Source organism: Parus major, chromosome 13 (genome assembly GCF_001522545.3).
Source record: "Parus major isolate Abel chromosome 13, Parus_major1.1, whole genome shotgun sequence".
Taxonomy (NCBI): Eukaryota; Metazoa; Chordata; class Aves; order Passeriformes; family Paridae; genus Parus; species Parus major.
In genome coordinates this window covers 1,436,272-1,462,982 of record NC_031782.1, presented here as the reverse complement: position 1 = coordinate 1,462,982, position 26,711 = coordinate 1,436,272, and the positions used below count along the sequence as shown (strand labels likewise).

At 48.5% G+C, this 26,711-nt stretch overlaps 2 protein-coding genes across 5 annotated transcripts; both read left to right on the top strand.

The window, feature by feature from the left end:
• The first annotated feature begins 1,242 nt into the window (after positions 1 to 1,242).
• Positions 1,243 to 16,489, top strand: SLC26A2 (solute carrier family 26 member 2). Of its 3 annotated transcripts, none has more exons than XM_015641955.3 (3): positions 1,243 to 1,425; positions 6,033 to 6,695; positions 8,470 to 16,489. In XM_015641955.3, exons 2-3 carry the CDS (start codon positions 6,054 to 6,056, stop codon positions 9,964 to 9,966), a joined length of 2,139 nt encoding a protein of 712 aa, XP_015497441.1. In that variant the 5' UTR covers positions 1,243 to 1,425; positions 6,033 to 6,053; the 3' UTR covers positions 9,967 to 16,489. The 3 variants fall into 3 exon arrangements, with proteins under 3 accessions (XP_015497441.1, XP_033373644.1, XP_033373643.1); XM_033517753.1 differs by lacking the exon at positions 1,243 to 1,425 and adding an exon at positions 1,461 to 1,926; XM_033517752.1 differs by lacking the exon at positions 1,243 to 1,425 and adding an exon at positions 3,658 to 5,822.
• Positions 16,490 to 16,830: 341 nt separating this feature from the next.
• LOC107210525 (sulfate transporter-like) lies at positions 16,831 to 26,488 on the top strand. 2 transcript variants are annotated; one of them, XM_033517758.1, is made up of 4 exons: positions 16,831 to 18,670; positions 20,072 to 22,226; positions 23,545 to 24,112; positions 24,811 to 26,488. In XM_033517758.1, exons 3-4 carry the CDS (start codon positions 23,558 to 23,560, stop codon positions 26,383 to 26,385), a joined length of 2,130 nt encoding a protein of 709 aa, XP_033373649.1. In that variant the 5' UTR covers positions 16,831 to 18,670; positions 20,072 to 22,226; positions 23,545 to 23,557; the 3' UTR covers positions 26,386 to 26,488. The 2 variants fall into 2 exon arrangements, with proteins under 2 accessions (XP_033373649.1, XP_033373648.1); XM_033517757.1 differs by having other exon boundaries at positions 16,831 to 22,226.
• Positions 26,489 to 26,711: the final 223 nt, after the last annotated feature.

The window sequence follows — 26,711 nt, the reverse complement described above, 5'->3', positions numbered from 1 at the left end:
CACATTTCTCCAAGGCCAAAGGTTCCCTCAGCACAGAAATATATTAACCATAAAGCTTAATATACGTCAAGAAGAGGAAAGCAGTTGGAAGTGAAATGATTTAATTATCTTAAATAATTGCTTGGATTTTTTCCACCCATTTTTTTTAGAAAATCAGTCTAAAAGCAAGATGAAAAAAAGCCTGCAATTTTTTTAGGTCCAGAAAAATAATAATGCTTTTTTTTTTCTTTTAATATCACATTCCAAGAAGATACTATTTCTCTGTTTCTTCCACAAAGACATGATGTGTTGGATGATCCAAGTTTTTACCACAGCCTGTGCTTCTAGAACAAGAATGAAAATGCTGGAACATCCATTGATTTGCTTTGTGATTTCTTATTAGGATTCTGCAGAGTCCCTACACAAAAGGCTTTGAATGCTTTTCTCATAGATGTCGCTCCTCCCAAGGATTTGTTCTGGTTGTCTTGGAGTCACCATATACTTCAAACTCAATTAAAACTCCCTTGGAAGTCCCTAAAGGGATTGGGAAGCCAGTCACTGATGTTTTTGACAATGGACAGTCAGGGGAGAGGGAGGCAGCTCTTCTATTTCCATTGCAATTGTCTTTTCTGGTTACCATGACATCTAATAAACCCTCGTGGAGAAGGGAAATGTTCCCTATGGAAATATCCAGTATTTCTACAGTAAGATTTACAGCATTTGCTTAACACTGAAAGACAAGAGCATGAATTCTGCAGGCTTGAAGTTGGCTTCGTTTGCTCTTCCTGGGTATTGATGGGGTTTTTTGAAGGCTCAAGGTTCCACCTGGAATGCAAATATTGGGCAATGTTTGACTTCAGGAGAAACATCTGCTTTTCTGTGCAAGCGGGAAGGGAAGGCAGACAGGGCTGGGCTTGGCCCCTCCGACCTTGAACCTCCAGCCCAGAAATAAGAGCAAAGCGTTTAAGAGAAACCTGGGATTTTTAATACCCACATTGCCAAGGATCCTTCACCCTTCCCATCTTTTTAATAAACCCCAGTGGTACCCCAGAGCAAGGGGGCCAGAGTGTGTGGCGCTTCCCCACCCGCACAAAGTTTAACCTCACTTCGCCTCACGTTATCAATTCATACTTCAAATTTAAAAGGGTTAACTGCAAACTAAAGGACCAGGAGCAGCCTCCCCCGGGCCTCCCCTAACCCGGGATCCCTTCGGAAGTGAGCGGGCCGGGGAGGGGTGGAAGAGGCGAGGCCCTGCCCGGCCCTCCCTGCCCGGAGCGGGGCGGTGCTGCCGGGCCCCGCGGGCGGGCGGGCCCTCCGTGTGTCTGTCTGTCTGTCTGTCTGTCCCTCCGTGTGTCTGTCTGTCCCTCCATCTGTCCCTCCGTCTGTCTGTAACTCCGTGTGTCCGTCGGTGCCAGCCATCCCCGGGTCCCCGGGGAGCCGCGGGCGGTGAGTGCTGAGGGAAGGGGGCCTTGGGCAGGGGGACAGCGGGGGCCGGCTCGGAGCCTCCCGGGCTGCTGCTCGCACCCCCGGGACGAGCGGGAGGAGAGGAAAATGCACATGGAATCCGTCAGGAAGCTGGGGAGGAAGGCAACGGGAGCCCGAGGGTGAAAGTGAATTAAAAGCTCAATTGTTGCTCTCGCTTCCCTTTCGCTCTGCCGGGAGCCGAAATGTTGGGTTTGGCTTTCAAAGCGCTCAGCAAAACCCCGCAGTTCCAGGAGCTACACAGCGTGCGGGGTTCTTCTTGCAGGATTTTATTAATTTCATCAATTAACACACAACAACCAGCGCAGTTGCATTATCCGGTGGTTTTCCATGGGCAGCTGCTGCCTGAGGAAATTCCTTTGGGCAGCTTTTCCTCAGCCCATCCTCACTGCCCGAGGCAGCTCCTCAGTGTTCCCTGCTAACAGAAGATCCCATGTTCAGGAGCAAACCCCACATTTCACAAAAGTGAGCTTTTATTGTCTGGCTTTGCAGGTTTTCCTGCATGAGTGGATTTCTGCTGGTTACGGTGCCAAAAGTGAGGCGGCTCTGTTTCCACATGTGTTTCTTAAACGTGGTTTTCATTATTCATGTTATTTGCAGTCCTTTGTGGAAGGAAATGTTTGTGGCTTGCATGTTTTGCTGGAGGATATGAATGATTATGTCAAATTTCAAGATGCAGGCAGTGTTGTTCCAGTCCTTATCTGGGTGTTATCATGGTAATATTGAATTTCCTTGTTGCTCCACAACAGTAAAGATATTATTTGAAAAAGGCCGTTGTCCAACAAGAGAAAGGTCAAAGATTTAGTTGTCAAAATGCTGTGATATGCTTTCCTGTTGTATTCTTACTGGTCCAGTTTGTGTGGAACTTGGATTTCTGATTCACCTGCTTCTCCTTTATAATTCTCCAGAAATTGTTCATGTCTTTTTAGATTATGGATTTATGCATTAGATCATGCATGTAAACTCTCCTGTCCAGCAAGGGGTACATGAGGTAGGGGGGTGATCACATACACTGATAATTTAAATAAGGAAAACTGAGACGGCTGTTGTAAAAAGGATACTTTTATTTTATTTTCTACTCTGAAATGCTCACATCTGAAGTTTCACCTTGTAGTAGTTATTTCAGCAGGTGAATTTCACAATCCATTTTTCTCTTACTCCCAAGGTGACTCTGGTCTGCCACAGACAAATGAAGTCCAAGGCAGCCCTGGGCTGCAGGTAGTGCTCCCCCAAAAACAGAAGCCAGGCAGATGCTGCCACATCATGGGATCAGAAAAAAGGGCCCAGATGGGCTCCAGAAATAGTCTGGAGGTCTGATGCCTTTTAGAGACTGCAGGACCTCCCTGTATCTTTATTTTATGTCAGTCAGTTGATAACAGATACTGGAAATTTCCTCAGTTCTGTCTTGGAGTTTTTTTACCTTAAGCAAAGTTTGTGGCAAGGAGACACCCCCTGAAAGGCCAAAAGGAGAGAAAAAAAGTGAATTCTAGGTTGTGTGTAAATAGCAGCTTTCAGAATAAAAACCACAGCAGCTCCTTATTCAAGTTAAATGTACAGAATGTCCTTCAGTGTCCAAAGCATGAACCAAAGGGGTTTCCTCAGGGTTGGGTTTTTTAATGTTTAAGAACAAAATCCAGTTTTATTAGACAAGACTGGGCTAACGGTTACAAAAATAATACAGGGCAGCATTTGAGGCAGAAAAGGATGAAATGAGTGTTGGAAATTGTGTCATTTCCTACTATCCTGACATGGCAAGGGGCACGGACTGTATGGTGAAAGGTCCTTTTCATTCCATGGAGAGAAAGCTGTCATGCAAGTCAGCACAAAGACCCAGTATGTGCTCAGAGTTCTGGAGCCAAAAAGGTTTTTCATTAGAACATTTTCCTACTGTCTGGAGAGTGCTGAAACCCAGGCACCCCCTCCCATGCAGATGTTTTACACCAGCCCCAAACTGAGCTGTCTGGGGTTTGTCTTGGCACATCTAAGAAAATTCCCAGGTCTGAGTGAGTTGCCTGCAAGTCCTGGAGGAGGAGCAGAAGGAATCAGAAGGATTTTTCCTACTGAAATCTTTACTTAAATCTCAGAAAACAAACTCATTGCTACACATAAAAAGCAGTCTAGGTTGATTTTTTTTTTTTTTTCTCCTCAGCTTTTACAGTGTTGATTTGCTGAGCTTTGGGTGGGTGAGAAGCCTTTTGATCTGTGACTCTGTGCTGGTAAAACAAATAAAATTTCTTGAGCAAATACAGCTCCAAAATGTGCTTTTGCAAAGTGGAGCTGACACAGGCTTTTGTAATACTCCCTCGATTCTCACTGTGTATTTAGGGGGGTTGTGAGGGCTGTAAATCACCCCTGAGGCCTCTTTGCAGAGATGTACAGGGGGCTGAGATTGGGAACCTGCAGGGTAGGGCTGGGGGTCTCCTCCAAGTGTGATCACTGTGACCACATCCCTTCTCACAGTGCAGTTTCTTCATTTAAAGATCCTGATCCTTCACGTGGCTCTGGAGGTGGCACTTGGTGCTCTGGGCTGGGGACAAGGTGGGCATTGAGCACAGCTTGGACTCGATGGGCTGGGAGGGCTTTTCAAACCTCAGTGATCCTGGGGTATTACAGCAGGGGAGATACAGCCCTATCACACAGAAAATCCACCCCTGCTGCTGCCATCGGGCTGTCCATGGTTTGGGGTCTGTGTTTGAAAGGCTCCTCTCTGTCCATGGTTTGGGGTCTGTGTTTGAAAGGCTCCTCTCTGTCCATGGTTTGGGGTCTGTGTTTGAAAGGCTCCTCTCTGTCCATGGTTTGGGGTCTGTGTTTGAAAGGCTCCTCTCTGTCCATGGTTTGGGGTCTGTGTTTGAAAGGCTCCTCTCTGTCCATGGTTTGGGAGGCTGCAGGAGCTCACCCAGCAAAGAGACGCTCCCTGTCTGGGTCTGTGGTGAATGGAAACACCTTTGGGAGTCCCAGCATGGAGCAGGAGATAAAACACAAACTCCTCCCTGGTATCTTCTGTCAGCATCTGTGTTGGTTTTAGATATGTCTGCAGCTTCAGGGACATGGTGTGAGGTGAGACAGTTGGATTAGCTGGGTGGAATTACTTTCTAGTTGGTTCTAGAAGTCTCTGAAGAAGCCATTCTAAATATTAAGTCCTGTAGCTGGTTCTACTTTTGTGGGCTCAGGCTGTCCTAAGGCAGTAGGCACCACACAAAGTCACTTTTCTCTCCCATATTTTTTTTGGGAAACTCACACTGCAGAGATGGGAGCAGTGAGTGTTTTAATTAGGAAATATTTCTGTACCAATGGGGCTGTCCAGCCCCAGCACAGCTCCCCAGGGAAGTGCTGGAATCCCCATCCCTGGAGGGATTTAAAAGACTTGTAAATGTGGCACTCGGGGACATGGGTTAGTGGAGGCCTTGGTGGCATCCTTAGCACTGCCAGTTCCAGAAGCAATTTATTAATTGGTACAATTAATTCAGGACAGTTGGACAATTAATTGGGCAATTAATTCAGCAGAGAGCATTCCATGGACAGCAGCCTGGCTGATGTTTGCACTGCACGGAGCAGACGTGAGCAGCACATCAAATCCGTGCTGTCACTGGCACTCTGGGACTGCAGAGCCTGGCAGTGACACTCCTCAGGGTTCTCTTGCTGGGTCTCACCCCACACCAGTGAGTTTCTGGCTGAAATGGCCTCTCTGTACTGCTGGGACCAGGTATTGGGGCTTAAGGAGTTTTCTGGAGAATTCTGGATGTTTTCTGAAGGTGGGAGAGCTGTGTGAGTGCTGGCAGTCACGCTCAAGTTTCATTAGGGTTTGTCTCATCGAGACTTTGCTCTTTCCCAGTCAGGCAATATGTTAAATTATTGGTATAATTACCCTGTTTTACTGTCTGTGGGCAGCTTGGACTAGAGTACGAGTTCCAGCAGAAGTGTCCCACCTACCTGTCACTGTGCCCATTACTATGTTTTCCATTTGTGTCCATTATTTTGATCAGGTGCACTTTCCTTGTAAAACCGGCTTTTCAAAACTATGAAGTGCTTTTTTTTTTTTTTTCAGCATGCCATTGGCTGTAAAAAAGCCACTTCTTAGGTAACAAACCTTTACAGTATTTGGCAGGAGAAATCACTGCTTTTAAAAAAACAAAACAAAAAACAACCCACAAGAGATGTAGACTGAGCTGTGCTTTGCTGGAAATGCCCCACTTGCAGTTAATTTTCAGCAGCTGATCTGGAGTGGCTGTGGCACGACAATAAACCCTCTGTCTGGCTTTGCAAGGTGGAACAGGCTGCAGGCAGAGATTTTTCTCAAGGAAACATCCCAGAAAGGCAGTGCTGCTGCATTCCTGTCCACTTCCCAGCACTGCCAGCAGCAGGTGTGTTCCACAGGATATCAGCTTCCCTCCTGGGAAAGGTCATTCCTTGCTTTTCAGGGATACAGAGGGGAGGCTCGTTCCCAGATTGCTTGGAAATGGCTTTCTCTCTGCTGAGCTGAGAGTTTCAGCCCTTGCTCTTCATAAATGCTGTGTTCAAGTCTCACATTGTGCATTCATTTTTGGTTTAATGGTCTTTCTTGGTGTTTTTAGTGAGTCCCGGTGGCGGCAGCAATGACAGAGGCCAACAATATCCATGCAGTGACAGAAGGGCCAGAAGGAGATGATGCCAAGTGCAGTTTCCATCACAGAATGTTCCTGGAACCCCAAGAGAAGAAGAGGAGCATGAAGGCTCTTCTGGTTAAAAAAGCCAAGAAAACTTGCAGCTGCACCCCAGCCAAAATTAAAGATTGTGTTTTGGGGTTTTTCCCCATCTTACAGTGGCTTCCTAAATACAAAATCAGGGAGTATCTCCTGGGGGATATCATGTCTGGTGTGATCGTGGGGGTCCTGCTGGTCCCACAGTCCATTGCCTACTCTCTCTTGGCTGGCCTGGAGCCCATTTATGGCCTTTACACCTCCTTTTTCTCCTGCATCATTTACTGCATCTTTGGCACCTCCCGCCACATCTCCGTGAGCATCTTCGGGGTGGTTTGCCTGATGGTGGGACAGGTGGTGGATCGGGAAGTAGAGAGAGCTGGCTACAAGCTGGAGCCAGCTGTGCTCAGTGCCCTGCCAGGCCCAGGAGGGCACGGGATGGGCACCGGGATCGGGAACGGCACCGGGAACGGGACAGCACCGGAGCCGCTCTGTGACAAAAGCTGCTATGCCATGGCCGTGGCTGCCACCCTGACCTTCATCTCTGGAGTTTACCAGGTAAGGAGAGCTGGACACACAGCTGTGGTGTGCATTTGCTGAAATTCTTCTGTAGGGGAGCGTCCCCATCCTGCCTGCGTGTATCCTCAATCTGCACCTGGGGCAGGAAACTCCTCTGGGTGCTCTCCCTGGTTTTTAGCAGCATTTCCTGCCTGCATTGCTTCTCTTTGCTTCTCTTCTGGGGAGTGCTCCCCATTTTTTAACAGCTTTTCTTGCCCCCATTGTTTCTCTTTTGGGGACTGTAAGGACCTGCACCTCCAGCTCTCAAAGTCTGCTCACCACCTTCCTCACTGTGGCCTGATGCTCTGTTTATTTTCATTTTTTTTTGCATTAGACCCCATTTCATTGGGCCAAAATGTGGTGCATCAGCTCCTAATTCCAATCTTTAATAATTTGCCTTTAACAAAGAAAAATTTGGACAGTAAAAGTATCTCCAGTTTCCTTTTATTTGTAAATGTGCTTTTAAAATTTTGCTGTTTGCCCATTTGAAGCCAAAACAACACTCTTGCATGGAAATTAATCTACTGAGAGGATAAAATATCTTTATGTATCTCTTATTTTTGTGGAACACACTGCTTGCCTAAATTAAAGCAGGTGTCCTTGTTTTTAGAGTCTTGTACATTAACCAGAATGGGATTATTTTTAGCAGGACTGCAGAGCTGTGGTATTTGTGTTTGTGAGTTTGCATTCATTTGTTCTCATCTGTCCAGGGTGACAGCCAATCAAAATGTATGGGAGGGGAACAAAACATGTTTGTGGTACTTTAAAACACAGGTTTTGGACACAACCTGGAACTTTTTGTACTGCAAGTTGTTGAATTATTGAATTATTTCAATATATCATTGTTGAATTATTTCAGAAATATTCTGGGCCTCCCAGGCTACACTGGATTTTGGGTTTCATCTTTCATCCCTGTGCGATGGGTGCAGTTTTGGAGTTTTGAATTGCACTTAATACTCTTTGCAAGTACAAATACAGTGAAGTTTCTTTATCTGAAGAAATCAGATTAGTTTATCTTCAGTCCCTCTGAACTTTAGGCATATTCTCTACAGGCCAACACCCTCAAATTTATTTTTCTCAACAAAAATCACATATTCCTTATATCAGAAACTTTACAATCAAATCATAACAAGCAAATCTTCTCACACCAGCTAATACATCCTAACTAGGCAAGCTAATTATTATGAATGTTTTACACTTAGAACAACCTTGAATTAATTATCAAGGCTATAAGGGAGCCTTTTTGAGAGTTGTGAGCTGATTTCAGCCAGTCCAGGTCCCAAACCTGCTTTCTCTTCAGTAATTCTTTGAGGTTCTCATGGAGTTGCCAGTGATCTCTGTTTATATGATCTGCAGCAGAGGAGTTTACAGCTCACAGACTTTCTGAGTCAGAGGCACCAAACTTTCTGCAGTGCAAAGGACAGTCATTATCCCACAAGCTGTGGTTTTATTGCAGGTTCTGAACTCCACTGTAAGGCAGACAAAGGCCACCAGAAAAGTTTCAGATCCTTGCAAAGTTCACAGAGTTTAGAGAAACTGAAAGGGAAATGGCAAAAAGCAGACAGCATTTCAAATGTGGGTTTTGTTTTCTTTTCCTACATTTTCTTTTTATCTTTTTCCCCACCAGGGTAATTAGCAGAGCAAACAATAAACATTTGTTCAAGGGATGGAGACCCCCAAAAAGCCTGGTTTGAATACTGGAGACTTTTATTCCAGCTGACAAAACCTGTGGGATTTGTGTCCTGACACGCTGTGTGTGGTTGATTCCTTCCAGGTGGCCATGGGTTTCTTCCAAGTGGGTTTTGTCTCCGTGTACCTCTCGGACTCGCTGCTGAGTGGATTTGTCACAGGGGCCTCCATCACTGTCCTGACCTCACAAGTCAAGTACCTGCTGGGCCTGGACATTCCTCGGAGCGGGGGCGTCGGCTCCCTCATCACCACCTGGATCAACATCTTCAGAAACATCCACAGGACCAACGTCTGTGACCTCATCACCAGCTTCTTGTGCTTCCTGGTGCTCATCCCAGCCAAAGAGCTTAACGAGCGCTTCAAGTCCAAGCTCAAGGCTCCGATTCCGGTGGAACTCTTTGTGGTTGTGGCGGCCACTCTGGCATCTCACTTTGGGAAGCTGAAAGAGACTTATGGCTCCAGCATTTCCGGGCACATCCCCACGGGGTTTCTGCCGCCGCGCCCTCCAGACTGGAGCCTGCTGCCCAGCGTGGCGTTGGACGCCATCCCCGTCGCCATCATTGGCTTTGCCATCACCGTGTCCCTCTCGGAGATGTTTGCCAAGAAGCACGGATACTCGGTGAGGGCCAACCAGGAGATGTACGCCATTGGCTTCTGCAACATCATTCCCTCCTTCTTCCACTGCTTCACAACCAGCGCGGCTCTCGCCAAGACCCTGGTCAAGGAGTCCACGGGCTGTAGGACCCAAGTGTCCGGCATGGTGACCAGTTTGGTGATCCTCCTGGTCCTCCTCGTGATCGCACCTTTGTTTTACTCCCTGCAGAAATGCGTCCTCGCCGTCATAACCATCGTCAACCTCCGCGGAGCCCTGCGCAAGTTCAGGGACCTGCCCAAGATGTGGCACCTGAGCAGGGTGGACACGGTGATCTGGGGGGTCACCATGGCAGCCACGGCGCTCATCAGCACCGAGATCGGGCTCCTGGTGGGGGTTTGCTTCTCCATGCTCTGCGTGATCTTCCGGACCCAGCGGCCAGAGGCGCCGCTGCTGGGCTGGGTGGCTGAATCGGAGACCTACGAGTCTCTCTCCGCCTACAAGAACCTGCAAACCAAGCCTGGGGTTGTGGTGTTCCGCTTTGAAGCCCCCATCTACTACATCAACAAGGAGTGCTTCAAATCCGCCCTCTACAAGCAAACCGGGGTCAACCCCGTGTGGGTGAAGGCAGCCAAGAAGAAAGCAGAGAAAAAAATGTTCAGGGAGAAGGAGGTGGGGGCTGGGGACAAGCAGAGCAGCATCCCCGTGGATTTTGGGTCAGATCCCGTGGGGTTTCACACCATAGTGATCGACTGCTGCGCCGTGCAGTTCCTGGACACGGCCGGCATCCGCACGCTCAAGGAGGTCTGCAAGGACTACGGGGACATCGATGTCCACGTGCTGCTGGCCCAGTGCAACCCTTCTGTCAGGAGCTCCCTGCTCCGAGGAGAGCTCTTCAAAGAGGGGGAGGACCACCTGCTCTTCCACAGCGTGCACCAGGCTGTGGACTTCGCCCTGGGCACGCAGGGGCACCGTGCTGCGAAGAACTAGCTGGGAAAGAAAGGAGATTGCGACAAAGCCTGGGCAAACGGAGTGTCTGTGTGTCTGTGCAGTGATGTGTGTGTGCTCAGAGAGCAGGGCAGGGTGGTGCCAGCACATTGGCACCCTGCAATCTCTCTGGATTTACCTGCCAGGGGTGGGGACTCCATAGGAAGTACTGAATGAAGTTCTTAACCCGATTGTGGCCAACCTGCGAGTCTTAACTTTGCGTGGGGCTCTTCATCTCATGTCTCCTCTCTGGAGCTTTCTGTGTCTCGGCTCCACTCTTAAGCTGTGATCAAGTCTTCTTTGCATCCCTGTCCTTGTGGATGGGGTGGGATTTTTGGAGTAGTCTGGACCTCCTGTCCAGCTGAAGAATGAGGCAGCTCATTTCTCATCCCTCATTCTGGCATTGCTTTCCATCACCACACCCTGGTGTTTGCCAAGCAATGCCTGCCAGGGACTGTTTGCTCTGGTCTGTACTGGGCAGTGCTTGATTTTGCAACCTCCCTGAATTTCAGATAGAGAAATCAAATCCAAACATGCAGGAAAAGATCTTAAAGCACCTCTCACCTCCAGTGGTTTTGGCACAATTCAGCCAGGCCACAAGGGCATGGTTATCTCATTTCTCCACAGGCCTTCACCTGCCTGTGCCTATGGAAATGCTGCCTCTCCAGCTTGATTTTAATCATTTTGTTTTTTCATAGATGACTCTTTAGACTCTTCTGATTCATCCTTATGGTCAGTCAACCGTTTTCCTAATATTTAGGAGCTCTTTGGAATTGTGAACATTAGATATGGAAAATATCTAGTTCTTTAATTTCAACCAAAGAAAGTCCCTTCTAGGCAGTTTTTTATGCCAGTCCAAGAGAATCACAGGCACCAAAGTGAAAAGGGACAAAGAGATTATCCAACATCTGCCCCAACATGTCCATATCACTGGACCTCATTTTTTCTTACCAGATCAGGGTAAATAGAGCTTTTTATTTTGATTTTAAATTATGTGGAAATAAAGAATGCCTGCTCTTCATGCTAAAATACAAGGGTAGGAAGAGGATCTCTTTCCTCACAGCAGCAGAAGACAACTGTGAAGGCAGAATTGGGAGATGAACAGCTTTTCCTGAATACCAGCTATACAGCACACATCCCTGGAAGAGGGTGCTGTCCTCCCAGAGGAGTTTACAATCTGAATTTCAGGTGCTTGGCAGCTTTTAAAAGGGAAAGGTGCTGTGTACAGACAACATTCTCATCCTTAATAATTCAAAAATAATGAGTCAGAAGTCAGAAAAGGTGTAAAATCCATTATGAATTGTGAAATGCTTACTTAATAGAAAGATATTTTGAGTTTAAACTGTTTTGTTGCTGTTGGATTTTTTTTCTGAGTAGTTATTCTTTTCTTTCTGTGACAGCTCTTCACTCTGGGAGCCTCAAAGAAGGATGAGGCAGCAGGAAGATTTTGTGTTTACTGAACTGACTGCATTTTTTAGGAGAGCAGAGCAGCACAGAAGTGCTGGGGGAGCTGGGGGGGGCTGTAGCACTGCTTGGAAAGGAGAACCTCACTGATACCCACCCAACCCATGTCCTGGAACTGGCAGTGGTGAGGAAAAAGCCTCAGTGTGCCACGGTTCTGTCTCAGCCTTGAGGCTTCTTTATGAAGGAGATGAATCCCAAATTCTGCTGCGTTTTTCCTTTGTAACCTCCTGCCTGAACATTTTTATTCTGGCCTGAGGATCCTTTGTGCAGTTTGGGGAGTTGTAATCGCTGATTTGGCATTGCCAGAGAGGATTGGGCTGAGCTGTAGAAGAACAGTGAGCAGGGTTTTATTTTTGGGTTGTATTTCAGTTTTTAACCAAACCTGTTTTATGCAGAGTTGCCTCTCCTGGGTGGAAAGGTTTGTCCTGCAGGGATGGCGATGCCATGGCCTGGGGGAGTCCCTTTGCAGCACACTTTGTCCACATGACCAGAAAGAATCTCTGGAACTTTGAGCAAAAGCCTCGATGCAGTTTTGAAATGGTTTTGATTTTTAACTCCCGTTTTGCCAGAGGGCAGAGCAGCTCTGGAAGCTCTGGAAGTGCTGATGAGAAAGGACAGCACGTGGTTGTGGCAGATATTTGATTTGTTACTGCAAATGCTCCTGCCTTCCTGCAGCTGCTTGTTCTCACCCCTTTGCCCTGGGCAGGACACAGGGAAGGAGCTGCTGCACTTCAGGGCAGGAGTGGGACAAAAGTTAAATGAAAACTGCTCTGGGTGATTCTTTCCTTTTTCCCCTCTCTCCCATGTTCTTTCCATGCTGCCTGGGTGGAGGTTTTTTCACCTCTGAGCATGTACAGGTTTGCTTAACCAAATTTCAAACCTTTCTTCATTAAAAAATGGTTTTGCAAGTCCATTCCTACTTGTGCCAGGAAGGGAGGAATAGCAATGTTAACTCCAAAAAGGACCCATTTCCCACCACTAGTGGGATGTGTATTTGTGGCTCCTGGGTATTTATTTACATAAAAGCACAATAAAAAAACAGCCATAAAATGATTTTTCAGGTAATTAAATTAGATTATATCTAAAAGATGTGCTGAAGATTACCTGGAGCACGTTGCATTTGACCTCAGTGCTGTTTGTGTGGCCTCCAAATTCCATTTCCAGCAAAACACAAGAAACTATTAAAATACAACAGCAAAAGCAGCCAGGAAACCAAAAGAAATACTTTTAATGTTCTTATTTAAAATAACATCCAGGGGTTATAGCATTAATAAGTATTTATTAATGCACGCTGCCCTGGCTAAAAGGGAACTGAAATAAATGTCATTTGCCAGAGAGTTCAGTGCAATAGGGAGTTTTTGGGAATTAACTGGAGATTAAAGCTTATTATGGCTGGAATTTCTTAGAACACTGGCTTTCAGCCTTGTTCCTTTTAGGCCTGGAACCTTTTTTTAGCAGTGGCATGAACCTCATTTGAGCCTACTGACAATCAGCACTTTTTGCTTGCATTTGTTTGTCGACCCTTTAAAGCAATCCGATTTTATCTTTAGGGATTTGGGTTCACTGATTGGAGACCTTTCCTCTAAAGCATTTGTTTTATAAAGGAATTCCATATTTTTATCTATTTTGCTGCTTTCTGATGGGTGCAGCAGCTGAATATCTCCATTTATGCTCTTGTGAAATTCCTGGCCTGGCCTGGGAAGGGCTCTCCTGCCTTCTGCTGCTTTAAATGAACATTGCCAGGTTTTTTAAGGGGAAATGTGCCATACTCCCTGCTTCCTGTGCCTTCCCTCATCCCCTGAATTTGTAAACTATGGGAAGAGGGACGCTCAGAACGATTTGGTTTGGGTTATTCATCAATCTGGAGCAGGGATCTTCTCCCCAGGTGCAACCTTCAGAACCCCAGGCCGGACTGGAAACTGGAATAAATCAGCTCAACTCTATTCCCAAATGTCCTAATCAGCAATTAGCAGTCTAAATGAAGAATTGAGAGATCATTAGCACGTTCATTAATGACAACAGCAGAGCATTATGGAAATGAGCAGAGTCTCAGCTGTACTGGCAGTGTCTGAGCTCTCTCCTGCTGAATTAACTCGTGGCTGAGCGGGGTCACTTCCTCCTGACGTGGCACTAAGAAATGTTTCACTTGTGTTTTGACACGAAAACCATTTTCAGTCCACTTCACAAGGCAGGGACAGGCCCTGCCGTGGGCTTATTTTGTGTTTTATACTGGCAAAGCTGAGATTTTGTGGTGCTGATTTCCTCAGAGCCTCTGGAGCTCCCCTGCTCCCAATTGCTGCAGGAGCACCCTTCACCTTCCTGAGCATCCTGCTGAGTTTTGCCTCAAGACACTGAATATTGACTGTAAACAGAAGGAGCTGTGTGTGCTGGTGTTCCATTTTCATGATCTTTTGATAAAGCCAAAGCTCCTGAACAGTAAAGTGAGTGTAAAACAACCCCAAACCCCCCAGTCCTCTGGGAGAAGCAGGGCAGGGGGCTCTGCTGGAGCCTCAGCCTGGTTTGGGGCTGGCAGAGCTGTTTGTGCTGCCCAGGAGCCTCAGGTGAACCTGGGATGTCTTTATTATGGGATTACTGTGATTTGGTGTCGTGATTTGTCCCCAGAGTCAGGGAAATGAATCCACAAACACCAGGGGTTTATGTCCAAAAAGGAGACAGAGGAGTCCTGTAACTTTATTCCAATAAAGGGAGAGGCCATGGGCCATTCCCCTGGGGTCTCTCAGATTTTTATCTCCTTTTTATCCCAATTTCCCGGCCATGTCCCTCTCTCTTTCCCCACTGCCTGAGGTACTTGAGAGGCACAGACTCCCCAGAATGCCTGACACCTGAGATTCCCCTCTAATGTAGAACCCTCCCTCTTAATTTTTAATTCTTATGGAATTTATGGTGTTTCCCCATTGTCTCTTTCATCTTTCAATATCCAATTTCATTTACCAGCAAACCTGCAGTTTGTTTGGAAAGGCAAATATATTTTTTCCCATTCATCAGTCAGTGGAATCCTTCCCATTATTTCTTTTATCTCTCAGTGCTGGTTTGATTTACCAGCAGCTCGTTTGTAAGGACAAATCCCTCATCCCTCTCAGCAGTGAGTGTGGCACGAGCTGCTGTGCTGAGCTGCCTGTGTGGAAATCAGGGATTTCTGGGATTCTGGTGATTTATTTTGGTCTCATTTTCATCTCAGTCCACCTGGCTGGGACGTGCTCCCTTCTGGGAGAAATCTCAGCCACCCTTTTGTCTCTGCTTATTTCTGCTGCCTTTTGCCAAGAGGTTCAAATCCTCTGCTGGTGGGGCTGAGGAGCAGAGCTGAGAACTGCAGGCAGAAAAACATCCTGGGTTTAAGCCATGCCCAGAGCCTTGAGATGAGATTGGTGAACTCTGCCTGGACTCAGTCCTAAACCCAGCTGGGGGTGAAATCTTCAGGCAAAAATCTGTTTCAGGACATTATCTTCTATTGTGGGTTGGGTTTTTCTTCCCACCTGCTTTGGAAAAGTGATTAAATGCTTGAGGTAATTGACATTTTTAAATTCCTTTTTGGGGTTTTTATGGCTAATCTGATGAAGCTGTGATGCAAATATTCCTGTGCTGCTCTTGCCACGCTGGGGCTTTGTATTTGTGTCACTGAGTTTGTTCTGCTGAGGGTAGGATGATGTGGTGGGACTCCAATATTGGGGTTTTTCTCCACACTAGAAGGATTTGCACTTCCCTGCTGGCACAGAGGAATCCTGGCTTTAGTGCAGGCTTTGCACTGGGAATGACCTCGTTAAATCCCAACAATTAATGACACTGGCTCATCATCTTTATAAGCCTTTGCAGGATCAGCTGCTCGTGTGAAAACCAACCTGATCTTTATAATTTCAGTCCAATTCTGAAGTGGAAATAATTCTGAGCTTTGCTTTTTCCTTCCAGATCATTGCAGTGCTAAAAACAAGGCCTCTGGTTGGGTAAAATGGCAAATATTTAATATATATTTAGTTCATAGCATAATTAGTACCTGTCTGTTTTATTTTCTAGAAATCCAATAAGCTAAGGCATACTGATATTCTTTGATGGGCAAATTCATCAAATATTTCAGCATTGGATGGAGAACCAAATTTCCATTGAGGGAAAATTACTTCTTAAATATTTGAATCCCAGCTCTGACAGCACTTAGTCCAGCTCCCAAAAGATTTAAAGATTCCACATAGGAAACATTTTGTTGTTGGGGCCAATTTTTTATATCTGATTTTTTTACTTAAAGAAGTGAATTTTATGTATGTTTGAAATGTAATTGTAACATGATTAAGGTGAGGTAAAATCTCATTTTTTATGACAAGCACATGATGCTGTGAGTCATTAGTTTTGTGTTCCTGAGTATCTCTAGTGTGTTCTTGGTACGTTCTGGGCTATGATTTTTGAATAATTGAAAATACTGAATAATTTTAGTATTTAGTAAATTAATTAATTTAAATTAATTTAGTATTGAAAATACTGAATAATTTGTGAATAATCTGCAGACTGAACAAAATGGCAAACTGTGCCTGGAGTTTGTTGGAGAATCAGTTCAACCAAACAGGACCTGAGGACTGGACTGGATCCCATTGGTCAGCAGATCTGATGTGTTTACAAAATAATTTATGTATTGTTGGAGTAAAATGTGGGGGAATTGTCTGGTGTGTAGAAAAATCACTTTATTTTTTGCTGTGACTTGTCTGTGCAGTAAAACCAAGGTGTGAAGCCCCCCCAGGTGGGTGGTGGAGCACAGGGTGCTGGGGGAGCTGTGTCACCCTGTGCCAGGGTGGGGACAGAGCTGACAGAGCCAGGAGTTTGTAGGGAAAATTTGATTTTGTCAGAGGTTGTTTCACCTCCTGCCATCAGCTCTGTGTCCATCCTCTGCCTGGTGGTGGCTCTGCTCGCCCTGTCCTGTCTGAGCTGTATCCATTGTTGATTTTAATTGTCTGTGTTCCTTTTTGTCACTGGAGATTTGTTAGCATGAGAACTTTCTGTCAAATCTGGTGAGATCGTTGGGGTTTCTTCAGCACAATTAAAACACAAGATTTCTGGTGGTTTTTGTTGTCACATAAATGCCTGATCACAGGGTGGGTGAGGTTGGAAGGGACCCCAGAGGGTCACTGGTGCCACCCCCTGCTCCGGCAGGGCCATCCCAGGGCACAGGGATATCCCCAGGGAGGAGATCCCATCCCTGCTCCGGGGTGTTCAGGGTCTCCAGGACACTCTGCTGGCTCAGGGACAGCTCCTCGTCCCCCAGAACCCCCAGATCCTTCTCCCCAGAGCTGTCCCCAGGCTGTGCTGCTCCCTGGCAGAGCTTCAGGCAGTTCTTTTCCAACCTCTCCATCCTGGAGCAGAGCCCTCCTGCTCCTCCAGCTCTGTGTCAGCAGGGACCTGCTGGGGACACACCAATCGTTCATCATTTTAATCAGTTTTAAATTGATAATTAATTGTTACACAGCCCTGGGGAACAGCAGCAGAGCCAGGACTCCAACCTGACCCTGTGGCTCTGGGATCAGCCTGTTCTCCATCCTCTGCCCAGGATGCAGAGGAGACACAAACCCACTGCTCTGCCTCAGAGGATGCTGCAGCTGGAAATTTGGGACAGAGAGGCCCAATTTTTATTTTTTTTTTCTTTGGGGTTTTTTTGTGTGTTTGAGTGGTGAGTCCCAGCCCCCGATTGCTGTGCCCCAGGCGTTTGTTGTGGCATTAATAAGCAAAATCAGCGTGTGGGGACGGTGATGTGCCATGTGCCGGGGAGCAGCACCCTCCTGTGGGCCAGGCCTGAATTCCTGAGCTGCGGGAATGGCCGGGTTTGCTGCTACTCGTACTTTACAATAGGTGTAGTTACAGCACCTGGTACTGCATGCCCGGCCTTGCAAAATCTCTGTCGTGTGTGTCGGTGTTCCTTCAGATAAATCGGTCTGGGCCAGGGGAGGTTTGGGTTGGATTTTGGGACAGGTTCTGTCCCCAGAGGGTGCTGGCACTGCCCAGGCTCCCCAGGGAATGGTCCCGGCCCCGAGAGCTCCAGGAGAGCTTGGACAACGCTCCAGGGATGTCCGTGGTGGGATTTTGGGCCAGGAGCTGGACTTTGATGGTCCTTGTGAGTCCTTTCCCTTTATCCTGTGGTTCCATCCCAGGTTCTGTGGCTTTCTCAGGTCATGGCCAGTAAGAGCCAGAAAAACCTGCGAGCAGCTGTGAGGGCAGTTCTGGGCAGCTCTTGTGACATTGTGGCTGCAAACGTGTCCTTGAGTGATGGAAAATATTTTCCTGGCCCAGAATGGCTCAGCTTTTACCTGAGGATGCCTTTTACCTTAGGGGACCTCTGTGCACAGGCTGCAGTTTCTGTCTTGGTGCCAATAACAGAGTGAAAGGAGCACTCGGGTGTGGGGAATGCCCGCAGGAGCTTCCTCCTGGAAAGCAGAGAACAACCTTCACCTCCAGCAAAACGAGCCTGGTTCACAGCTGAGATAAGCAGGTTTAGCCTAACCTAACCTGCTGACACCTTGTACCTGTGCTGCTTTAGGCTCTGCCTTACCTGGGTTAACTGAGCCTTGCCATCCACGCTGCTGTAGCTGGTGGGACCCCCCAGCCCCATCTCCTGCCTCTGGGGGCTGCTTGGGACCGGTGTCCCAGGGCTCCAGCCCCTTCAGGACCCTCCACACAAACTTCTCAGTGCTTTGTTACAGCTTTTGCAGCACTTCCTCAGGAAGAAACTTCACCACCCCTGTTCCCAAACCTCTTGACTCCCACCACACCCTGTGACAGCATCCCAGTGTTTGAGTGGTGGGAAAAAGCTTCTCCTTCTGTCTAAAATCTGATGGAAGAGCCAATATTGTCATGTGGCAGGAGATTGGATTGGGTGTTAGAAGGGAATTCTGCACTGGGTTGGAAGATCATCTCATTCCAAACACCTTCCACTATCCCAGGTCAGCTCCAAGCCCTGTCCAAGCTGGATTTGGACACTTCCAGGGATGGGACATCTTTTCTGAGCCCCCTGTGCCAGGTCCTCACCCCCCAAACAATGACAACCTGGGCTGGGTGCAATTCAGTATGAAATAGAAATGTGTTCTCCATGCTCTGACTCCACTGTATTCATCTGGAATCAATTTAACCTCTTTGCAGAGCCATTACAGCCCTTCCAATAATTAACTGGATAATCTGGAGAAGGCTCACAGGCACTGGGAATGTGTCAAGCAGGGAAAAACCTGGGGACAGCAACAAGGGGCAGCAAAAGCTGGTAAGGAATTTATTTCATCCTTGTTGTATAAAGACAAAATGCTCCCCAAAACCTCTGGAGCTGATGTGCTTGGCTCTTTTTTTTTCCCCCATCTTCCAGGAGGGAAAATGTTCTTTATTGCTGTTTATTTGTAGTTCCCCTGCTCCCTCTCAGCCCCCACATACAGTCCCAGGGGCAGTGACATTTTTGGCCTCTCAGTATTTGTGTTATCTTTGCCCTGCTGCAGCCCCTGCCAGCGAACAGGGGGCTGCAAAAACTGCTCTGTTTCCTGGGATGTGTTATCTCTTGCAGAAATGCAAATAATCCCTTTCCAAGAAACAACTGGAGAGGTTCTGTTCAGCTTTTTTTTCCCTTGGGTGCTTCTGTTGAATTTTGCCATCTCAGCAGTGGCACCAGTTCTGGGCTTGTCTCATTTTCCTTGTTTTCCCCTTAAAAATGTTGCTGTTTTGCAGTAAATACATTTCAAGTGAAGCTGACCTGGCAGCCATCCTGTCCAGCCCCCCAGCTGAAGGTGAGGAAAAGCATCTCTCTTAACCTGGCACCTTTACCTGGCTCACTTCCTAGTTTTATTTACTTTTTTTAATAAAAATTGTCATCTAAGTGCTGGGGAGCAGTGGGGACAGCCACGTCCTAAGTCAGGCTGGCCCTGAGAGGCTTCCAGAAGCCAAATAATCACAAATGTATTTACAAACCCTAAAGCAAACCAGGACCCCTTTGTGCAGAGCAGTTAAACCCAAGGAAAACTGGAGGTGCCAACACTAAAACAAAAGGGATGCATTGACACAGCAGCACAGAGTTCAACTTGCTGCATTTACCTGTTGCAAAATGCCTGGATAACAATCACAGACACAGGAAATTCCATGGTTTTTGCTAACTTGGAGCTGGAAAACAGCAGCTGCTGCTCCCACATTTCCTTGTACCTGGAGCTTGTCTGCTCTGCTGTTTCTCACCAGGCTGCAGATGGATGGATGGATGATGGATGGATGGATGATGGATGGATGGATGATGGATGGATGGATGATGGATGATAGATGGATGGATGGATGGATGTTCAATTGCTCACACTCCATGCCAGGAATAAAATCTTTGGATTTCATGCTCTGGAAAGCACAGGCAGGGTCCTGTCTCCACCTGCATTGTCCAAAATGGTCTGTGCAGCCCAGCCTTGCCCAGGATGGAGCTGAACATGGAGCGAGTTTATAGTGGCAATAAAGAGCAAGCCTGGAAGATGCTTTTGGAAACAAACTGTTCCAGCTGTGCTGACCTTGCATGGGGAAGGCAGCACAGCCCCGGGTGGCTCAAGGTCACCTGAAGGTCCCTGGTGGGTTTCTTTTTTGTGATGCATTTCCCACAGAAAATGTGAAACTTTTGTGTTTTCTGCCCTTGCCTCACCTCATCCAGAAAAAGGAATTGCAGAGATGTCACCAGGGGTGTTTTACAGCCCCTCTGCTGGGATGGAGGACGTGGAGTGGCCTCTCCTCAGAGCCCACAGAATTTCCAGCACAGAGAACCAAACTCACCGGGAAACCAGCGGGGACAAGGAGCTTGGGAACTGCAAAAAGTCTGGAATATTTAAAGTATGGAATATATTGAAATAGATATTTATTATCTGAGTATACAAAAACAACTGTGAGTTTGAACACAAGGAAGGGGAGAAAAAAGTTCTGAGGGAGGATGGCAGGGAAGGATTGGAGGCAGAAGCCTCAGAGAGGTGGAAGAGCTTCAAAGCTCTATCAGGGCATAAAGGAAATCTTAACAAATAAAAGAGCTCCAGAATGTATAAATGAAGATGGAATTTGGAAGGAAAAGCAGCAGCAGGCAGTGGCAGCAGGCTGGAGGCTGAGGTAACCTAAATCCTGCCACGCAAGAAAAAGTGTTTGCCCCATTTTTGTGCTGGACAGGGCAGAGATCCAGAGCTGGATCTTCCTAAATTAGATCAAACCCAAAGATGGATTGTGCTCAACTGTATCTCATCCCAGGGAACAATCAAAAGTCCAGCCTGGCCAGCTCTTCAATGGCTGACTCATCACTTCTTCAGTGAATTTTAAGATGAAGGATTCGTAGAGAAAATGGAAATTTGGGTAATTTGCGAGGGAAGAAAATGGAAAAAGAAAATGAGTGAGTAGAGACCACATCATCCAGGCCAAGGCACAAAATGAGCTGTAACCAGGAACTGTACAAAGGGTGTGAAAGGATCATCCCAGCACAGGAGGAATGAGGAGGCCAAGGAAAGATGGAGTGAGATACTGAGAGCAGGGGAAGGGAGAGGGGAACTCTCAACCGTGCACCTGGAAATACACGAGCTCTGGAGGAATGGCAGGGGAAAGAGAATTGATATAAATAGATAAAAACATGGAGCAGCTGCCTCCTTAGCATGTGCTCTCATTTTCTCCTGCTGCCAGAGAACACGGGTGTTTCTTATTTATTTACTCCTAATTACTGAGATCCAGACTTCCCCTGATGAGATAAGTGTAGCTCAGGATGCTGCTTTTCCCCTTCTCTTCCCTCAGGGTGTCTACCCAGCATCTACATCCAAACCCTGTGGAAATTCCACCTCTCCATCCCCACTCCAGCTCTCCCAGTGCCCCCTGTGCTCTCAGCCCCCTCTCCAAGGAAAGGCATTTATCCATGGGGCATGGAACAACCAAAAAATCTGGATTAGCTCAGTGGAAAAGAGATGGAAAAGAAGGAGGCAGAGCAAGGGAAGTGGGAGTGTGTGCTGAGAGGTCTGGTGGAGGTTGTTGGCACAGCTGACAAGGGCAGAGCAGTTCCAGCTGGCATTTATGAGGCTGCTCTTTCTGTTCAGGGTGATGAACAGTCCTTTTTTTCCTGGCTGCTGGTGCAATTGCTCACCTTTACCAAATAATATGACCCTGCTCTTCTCCCAGTTGTGTTTCTGCACAGCAAAGCCCCTTGTTACGTGTGCTGGTCTCTAAAAGGCTCTGCAAAATGTGAATTGTGTAGATTTGGCACATCCAAAGTTCTGCTGTCTCCCTGAAATAACCTGTGGCACCACAGCTTTGCTCTCTGCTTTACAGAGCCTCTGTGGGGGAAAAACTGCCAGGAAAGGAAACTCATTCTGGAACGAGCTTTGCTCCTTGGTTTTTGGCACAAAAGCTTGTCCAGAATAGATGAAAACCTGAGAAGCCCAGCAGGACCTCAGCTCGCTCAGTTCAGGGAGGGGCAGAGCAGAGAGGTGTTTTTCCATCATTCCCCTTGTTTAGCAAACACTTCTCCAGATCCAAGCAATCCTCTTATCTGGCAGGACCACTTTTCTAAGCCCCTTCAATCATTCTTCGTGTCCAGGAGGAGTTGTCAGCCAAAATACCCTCTCAGCATGGTGTTTGTTTCCCAAACACAGCTCTGTTTGGTGGCTGCACCATCTCCAGCAGCTGATAAAAGAGCCATGGCTCGCTTCAGGAGCTCAGATCCCAAGGGAAGAGGCTCCTGGGCCAGGTTTCCCTGTGCCCAGGGGTGGCTGCGAGGTGCAGACAGGTCTGTCCCCAGGGGAGGAGAAGCCCCAGGTGGGGAGGGAACACCCAACTTGCAGCCAGAGGTAAGAATGGGCATTAACTCCAGTTCCTGGAGCAGCTCTGCTCATCTGCTGCCCTTGGCATTTATCAAAAATCCTGCACTTTGGTTTCATGTTTCAGTTTTAGGGTTTTCAGGCAGGTACCTGAACTCTTGGGCACCACAGGAGTCAGACTTGGTGATGTGTGCAGGGCAGGGGAATGGGATTTCTCCTCACCCCAGTTCATTCCCAAACCACAGCCCAGGTCTCCCCTCAGGAGTGGTTTTCTCTCTCTCTGTCCTTCAGTTCTCACAAAAAGGTGTTTTTGTTGCAGCTGCATTTTGACTGAAAAGCTTGGAAGGTGTCTCTGTTTCTTAACCAGCCTGAAAAAGCAGGGTGGTTTCATTCTGCAGATGGGAGCCCTTGTTTAATACAATCCACTGGTGAAATTTAAAATTATGTAGTGTTGAAGGGAAAATTAATTTGCAAATTAATCACACAAATAATTATTTCCCTTATTAATAACTAACTAATAATACTAAATAATAAGAAACAATAATACTATATATTCTAGATAATTATCTATACTATATATTATCTATAATTATAATTATTATAATATTAATTAATTGATTATCTTACCCACGTCTTGATTCCTAAAGTATCCCTTGGAATATCTTAACATTTCCAAAATAAGTTTTTTGCCTAAGTTGCAGTGTCTCAACAGCAGTCAGAGTTCTTGGAGGAGTTTTAGTTTCAGTGAAATTTCAGTGAAATTCAGTGCAGTTCAGTGAAGAGGGATGGGGAGGGAGCACGGGGGGCTCTGTGACCCCTGATTTGGGGGTTGGGGTTAATCAAGTCCATAAATAACAACAAACAAATCAACCTTGGGAAAATGCTTTTGTTTGATTTGTCTGAGGTTATTTCCCAAACAGACAGGACTCTGATTTCTTCAGGCAGAAAAGCCCATCTTTATTGCACAGCTCATATTTTTATAGGGATAAAATTAGTTAAATTTTTATAGGGATAAAATGTGTTAAATTGCCTGACTGTACACTGGCACTCATTTTATTGGTCAGTAAGTGGCCAGGGTGTATATCTATCAAATATCTCTATTTTTCCTTAGTTTACATATTTTCTTCATGGATTCTCATGGGACAGATTTTGTTGTTGTTACAGGTGCAACCTATTTTTCTTTACAAGAATGGATTGTTATGCAAACTGATCCTCCTTCCTCTGATTCTTTCTGATGGGAAGCTACAGGCCAGCTGTTAATTCAGCAGAGCAAGGCCTGGTTTCACGATGCTTTTCTTTTCTGAGATTCCTGCTGATGTGCTCATTTCTGCCTGCTCTCCTGCCTTAGCTGCGCTGGGGCCATGGAGGGCACGTCCAGCAAAGCTCAGGAGGCTCCTGCCACTTTTATCACCCTGGAGGAGCACGAGTCCCCAGGCTGCAGCAGCAGGGAGCTGATCCTGGAGCGAGCCAGAGCCGCCTGCAGCTGCAGCCCCCGATCCCTGCGCCGGCTGCTGCCCGTGCTGGAGTGGCTGCCCCGCTACAGCCCCCGCACCCAGCTGCTGGGGGACGTCGTTTCGGGGCTCCTGGTGGGGATTGTGGCCATCCCTCAGTCCATCTCCTACTCCCTGCTGGCCAACCAGGACCCCATCTATGGCATCTACACCAACTTCTTCTGCAACATCATCTACGCGGCCACGGCCACGTCGCGCCACGCCAGCGTGGGCTCCTTCGGGGTGCTGTGCCTCATGGTGGGGCAGTCGGTGACGCGCCACCTGCAGCTGGCGGGGTACGGGGACAGCGGTGCCGCCCTCGGGGACAACTCCAGCTCCCCCAGGAACGGGACAGAGGCCTGTGACAGGAGCTGCTACGCCATCACCGTGGCCCTCTCCTTGAGCTTTCTGGTCGGTCTTTACCAGGTACAAGCGTTTGCTCTTGTGCTGTTTCCTCCTAGGAGATTCTCCGAGCTCGAGATCTCTGAGTGTTGGTTCAGACTTAGGAGTCCTGAGAAACATTTCTAGACCCTGACACCTTTGAATCTCTGTGAATGCAGTGATTTTAAAAGTGCAGACACAGCTGAATGGGGGGTGTTTTCCTCCACAGGAGAGCCATGCCCTGGAAGTGTCTGACACATCCTCAGGATCAGACACAGCAAGAGATCTGTGAACCACCTTCCCACCACCTCAGTCCTGCAGCTTAGAGCAAGGACCACCCTCAAGGGCCCTGGCACTGTCCCCACTGCCTAGGCCACGCTGTCACTGAGCAGTTCCAGGCTTTTCCACTGGGACAGCGGATTCCAAATCCAAAATTCCAAATTCAGAGCATCACAACTGAGTGATGCCCAGAGCTGCTCTGCTGGGGCTGCTGCTGAGGAGGCAGCAGCAGGGCCCTTTTCTGGGTGGCATCCCCAGTCACAGAGAAGCGTTAAAGGTGGCTCTCTCTAGTTTTCCATACCCCAGATTAACTCCTGGAGACAAATTCCTCACGTGGAATGCTCAGCACATCCACAGACAGGACTACCCCAGTAGCCAGGGCTGCTAAAGCGGCAGCAAAGTGACATCAAGCGCCAGCCACCCCTTGCAGCCCATGCTAAAGCTGTGGCTGGTTCTCTTTTCAGGTCCTGCTGGGGCTTTTACAGATGGGCTTCGTGGCTGTCTACCTGTCAGAGCCTCTGCTGGGGGGCTTCGTGACCGGCTCCAGCCTCACCATCATCACCTCCCAGATGAAATATCTGCTGGGCCTGAAAATCCCTCGTCACGAGGGGGTGGGCTCCTTCATCCTCACCTGGGTGGACCTTTTCAGGCACATCCACACCACCAACATCTGTGACCTGCTCACCAGCCTGGTGGCTTTGGCCATCATAGTGCCCATCAAGGAGCTCAACGAGCGCTACAAGGAGAGGATGAAGGCCCCGTTCCCCATCGAGCTGCTGGTGGTCATCGTAGCCACGGTCGTCTCTCACTACTTTGACTTTGAGCAGCGCTACCAGGCCGCTGTGTGTGGGGACATCCCCACGGGCTTCAGGAAGCCCACTGTCCCTGACAGCAGCCTGTTTCCCAGCCTGGCACTGGACGCTCTGCCCATCGCTGTCATTGGCTTCGCCATGACCGTGTCCCTGGCAGAAATCTTTGGCAAAAAGCACGGCTACGCCGTCAGCGCCAACCAGGAGATGATCGCCATCGGCATGTGCAACCTCATCCCTTCCTTCTTCTACTGCTTTGCCAGCTCTGCTGCCCTGACCAAGACGCTGCTGAAGGAGTCCACGGGGAGCCAGACCCAGGTGTCAGGGCTGGTCACCTCCCTGGTGCTGCTGCTGGTGCTGCTGTGGATCTCCCCGCTCTTCTACTCGCTCCAGACCTCCATCCTGGGGGTGGTCACCATCGTCAACCTGCGGGGCGGCCTCAGCAAGTTCCGGGACACCCCCAGGATGTGGCAGCTCAGCAAGCTGGACACGGTGGTGTGGTGGACAACCATGCTGTGCTCCACGCTGGTCACCACGGAGATCGGGCTCCTCGTGGGCGTTTGCTTCTCCCTGCTCTGCATCATCTTCCGCACGCAGAGACCCCGGGCCACGCTCCTGGGCAAGGTCAGCAACAGGGAGATCTACGAGGACCAGGCCACCTACAAACAGCTCAGCAGCATCGCCAACGTCAAAATCTTCCGCTTCGAGTGCTCCCTCTACTACGCCAACAAGGATTATTTCAGGGCTGCTCTGTACCAGAAAACCGGGGTCAATCCCGTGCTGCTGGCCACCAGCCACCCTGGGCCGGGGGCCACCACAGCCACAGGCAGCAGCAGGGGCTCTGGGGACGGCTTTGGCTGCCTGAAGCAGGCCAGGAGAAGGGCTGAGACACCTCCAGCCCGTCTCCCCTGCAGGGATATGCACACCCTAATCCTGGACTGCGGGGCCATGCAGTTCATAGACACCGCGGGGCTCTCTGTGCTGAAGGAGACGCACCACGACTACCTGGGGGTGGGGGTCCAGGTGCTCCTGGCCAACTGCAACCCCTCCATCCGCCGGCGGCTCCGGGAGGGAGGCTGGGCCGGCCAGGCAGGCGCTGGGGGCCCGCTGCCCTTCCACAGCATCCACGATGCCGTGCAGTTTGCTGAGCGCTGCCACCGCGGGGAGAGCAGGGACGCACAGGCTGCGCTCCCCGACCCCGGAGATGTGAACTTGCAGGTGTCTTTGTAGCCCTGGTGCGAGGAAAGGCTTCCAACGGGGAGCAGGCTCGGTGTTTGGGCCACCAGAGAGAGCAGGAGGGGCTGGGATGGGGCAGAAGGGTCAGAGAGGGGTTTGGGGAGGGCTGAGCACGGGAGGATGCTCGGGATGGGGCAGAAGGATCTGGAAGGGGTTTGGGGAGGGCTGAGCACGGGAGGACGGGGGAGCTGCGCCTGCTCCCCGTGGGCGCTGGGGGGCGCGGGTGAGCCACGTGCGGAACCGGGAATTGCCGGGAATTCGGGAAGGGACCCCAAAACTCGCCCCATTCCACCCCTGCCATGAGAGGGACCCCAAAACTC

Excerpts from the sequence above, each read along its gene's own strand:
- LOC107210525 (XM_033517758.1), top strand. The coding sequence starts at position 23,558 with ATGGAGGGCACGTCCAGCAAAGCTCAGGAGGCTCCTGCCACTTTTATC. Across the intron at positions 24,113-24,810 it reads TTCTGGTCGGTCTTTACCAG|GTCCTGCTGGGGCTTTTACA; the intron begins GTACAAGCGTTT and ends TTCTCTTTTCAG.
- SLC26A2 (XM_015641955.3), top strand. The coding sequence starts at position 6,054 with ATGACAGAGGCCAACAATATCCATGCAGTGACAGAAGGGCCAGAAGGA. Across the intron at positions 6,696-8,469 it reads TCATCTCTGGAGTTTACCAG|GTGGCCATGGGTTTCTTCCA; the intron begins GTAAGGAGAGCT and ends GATTCCTTCCAG.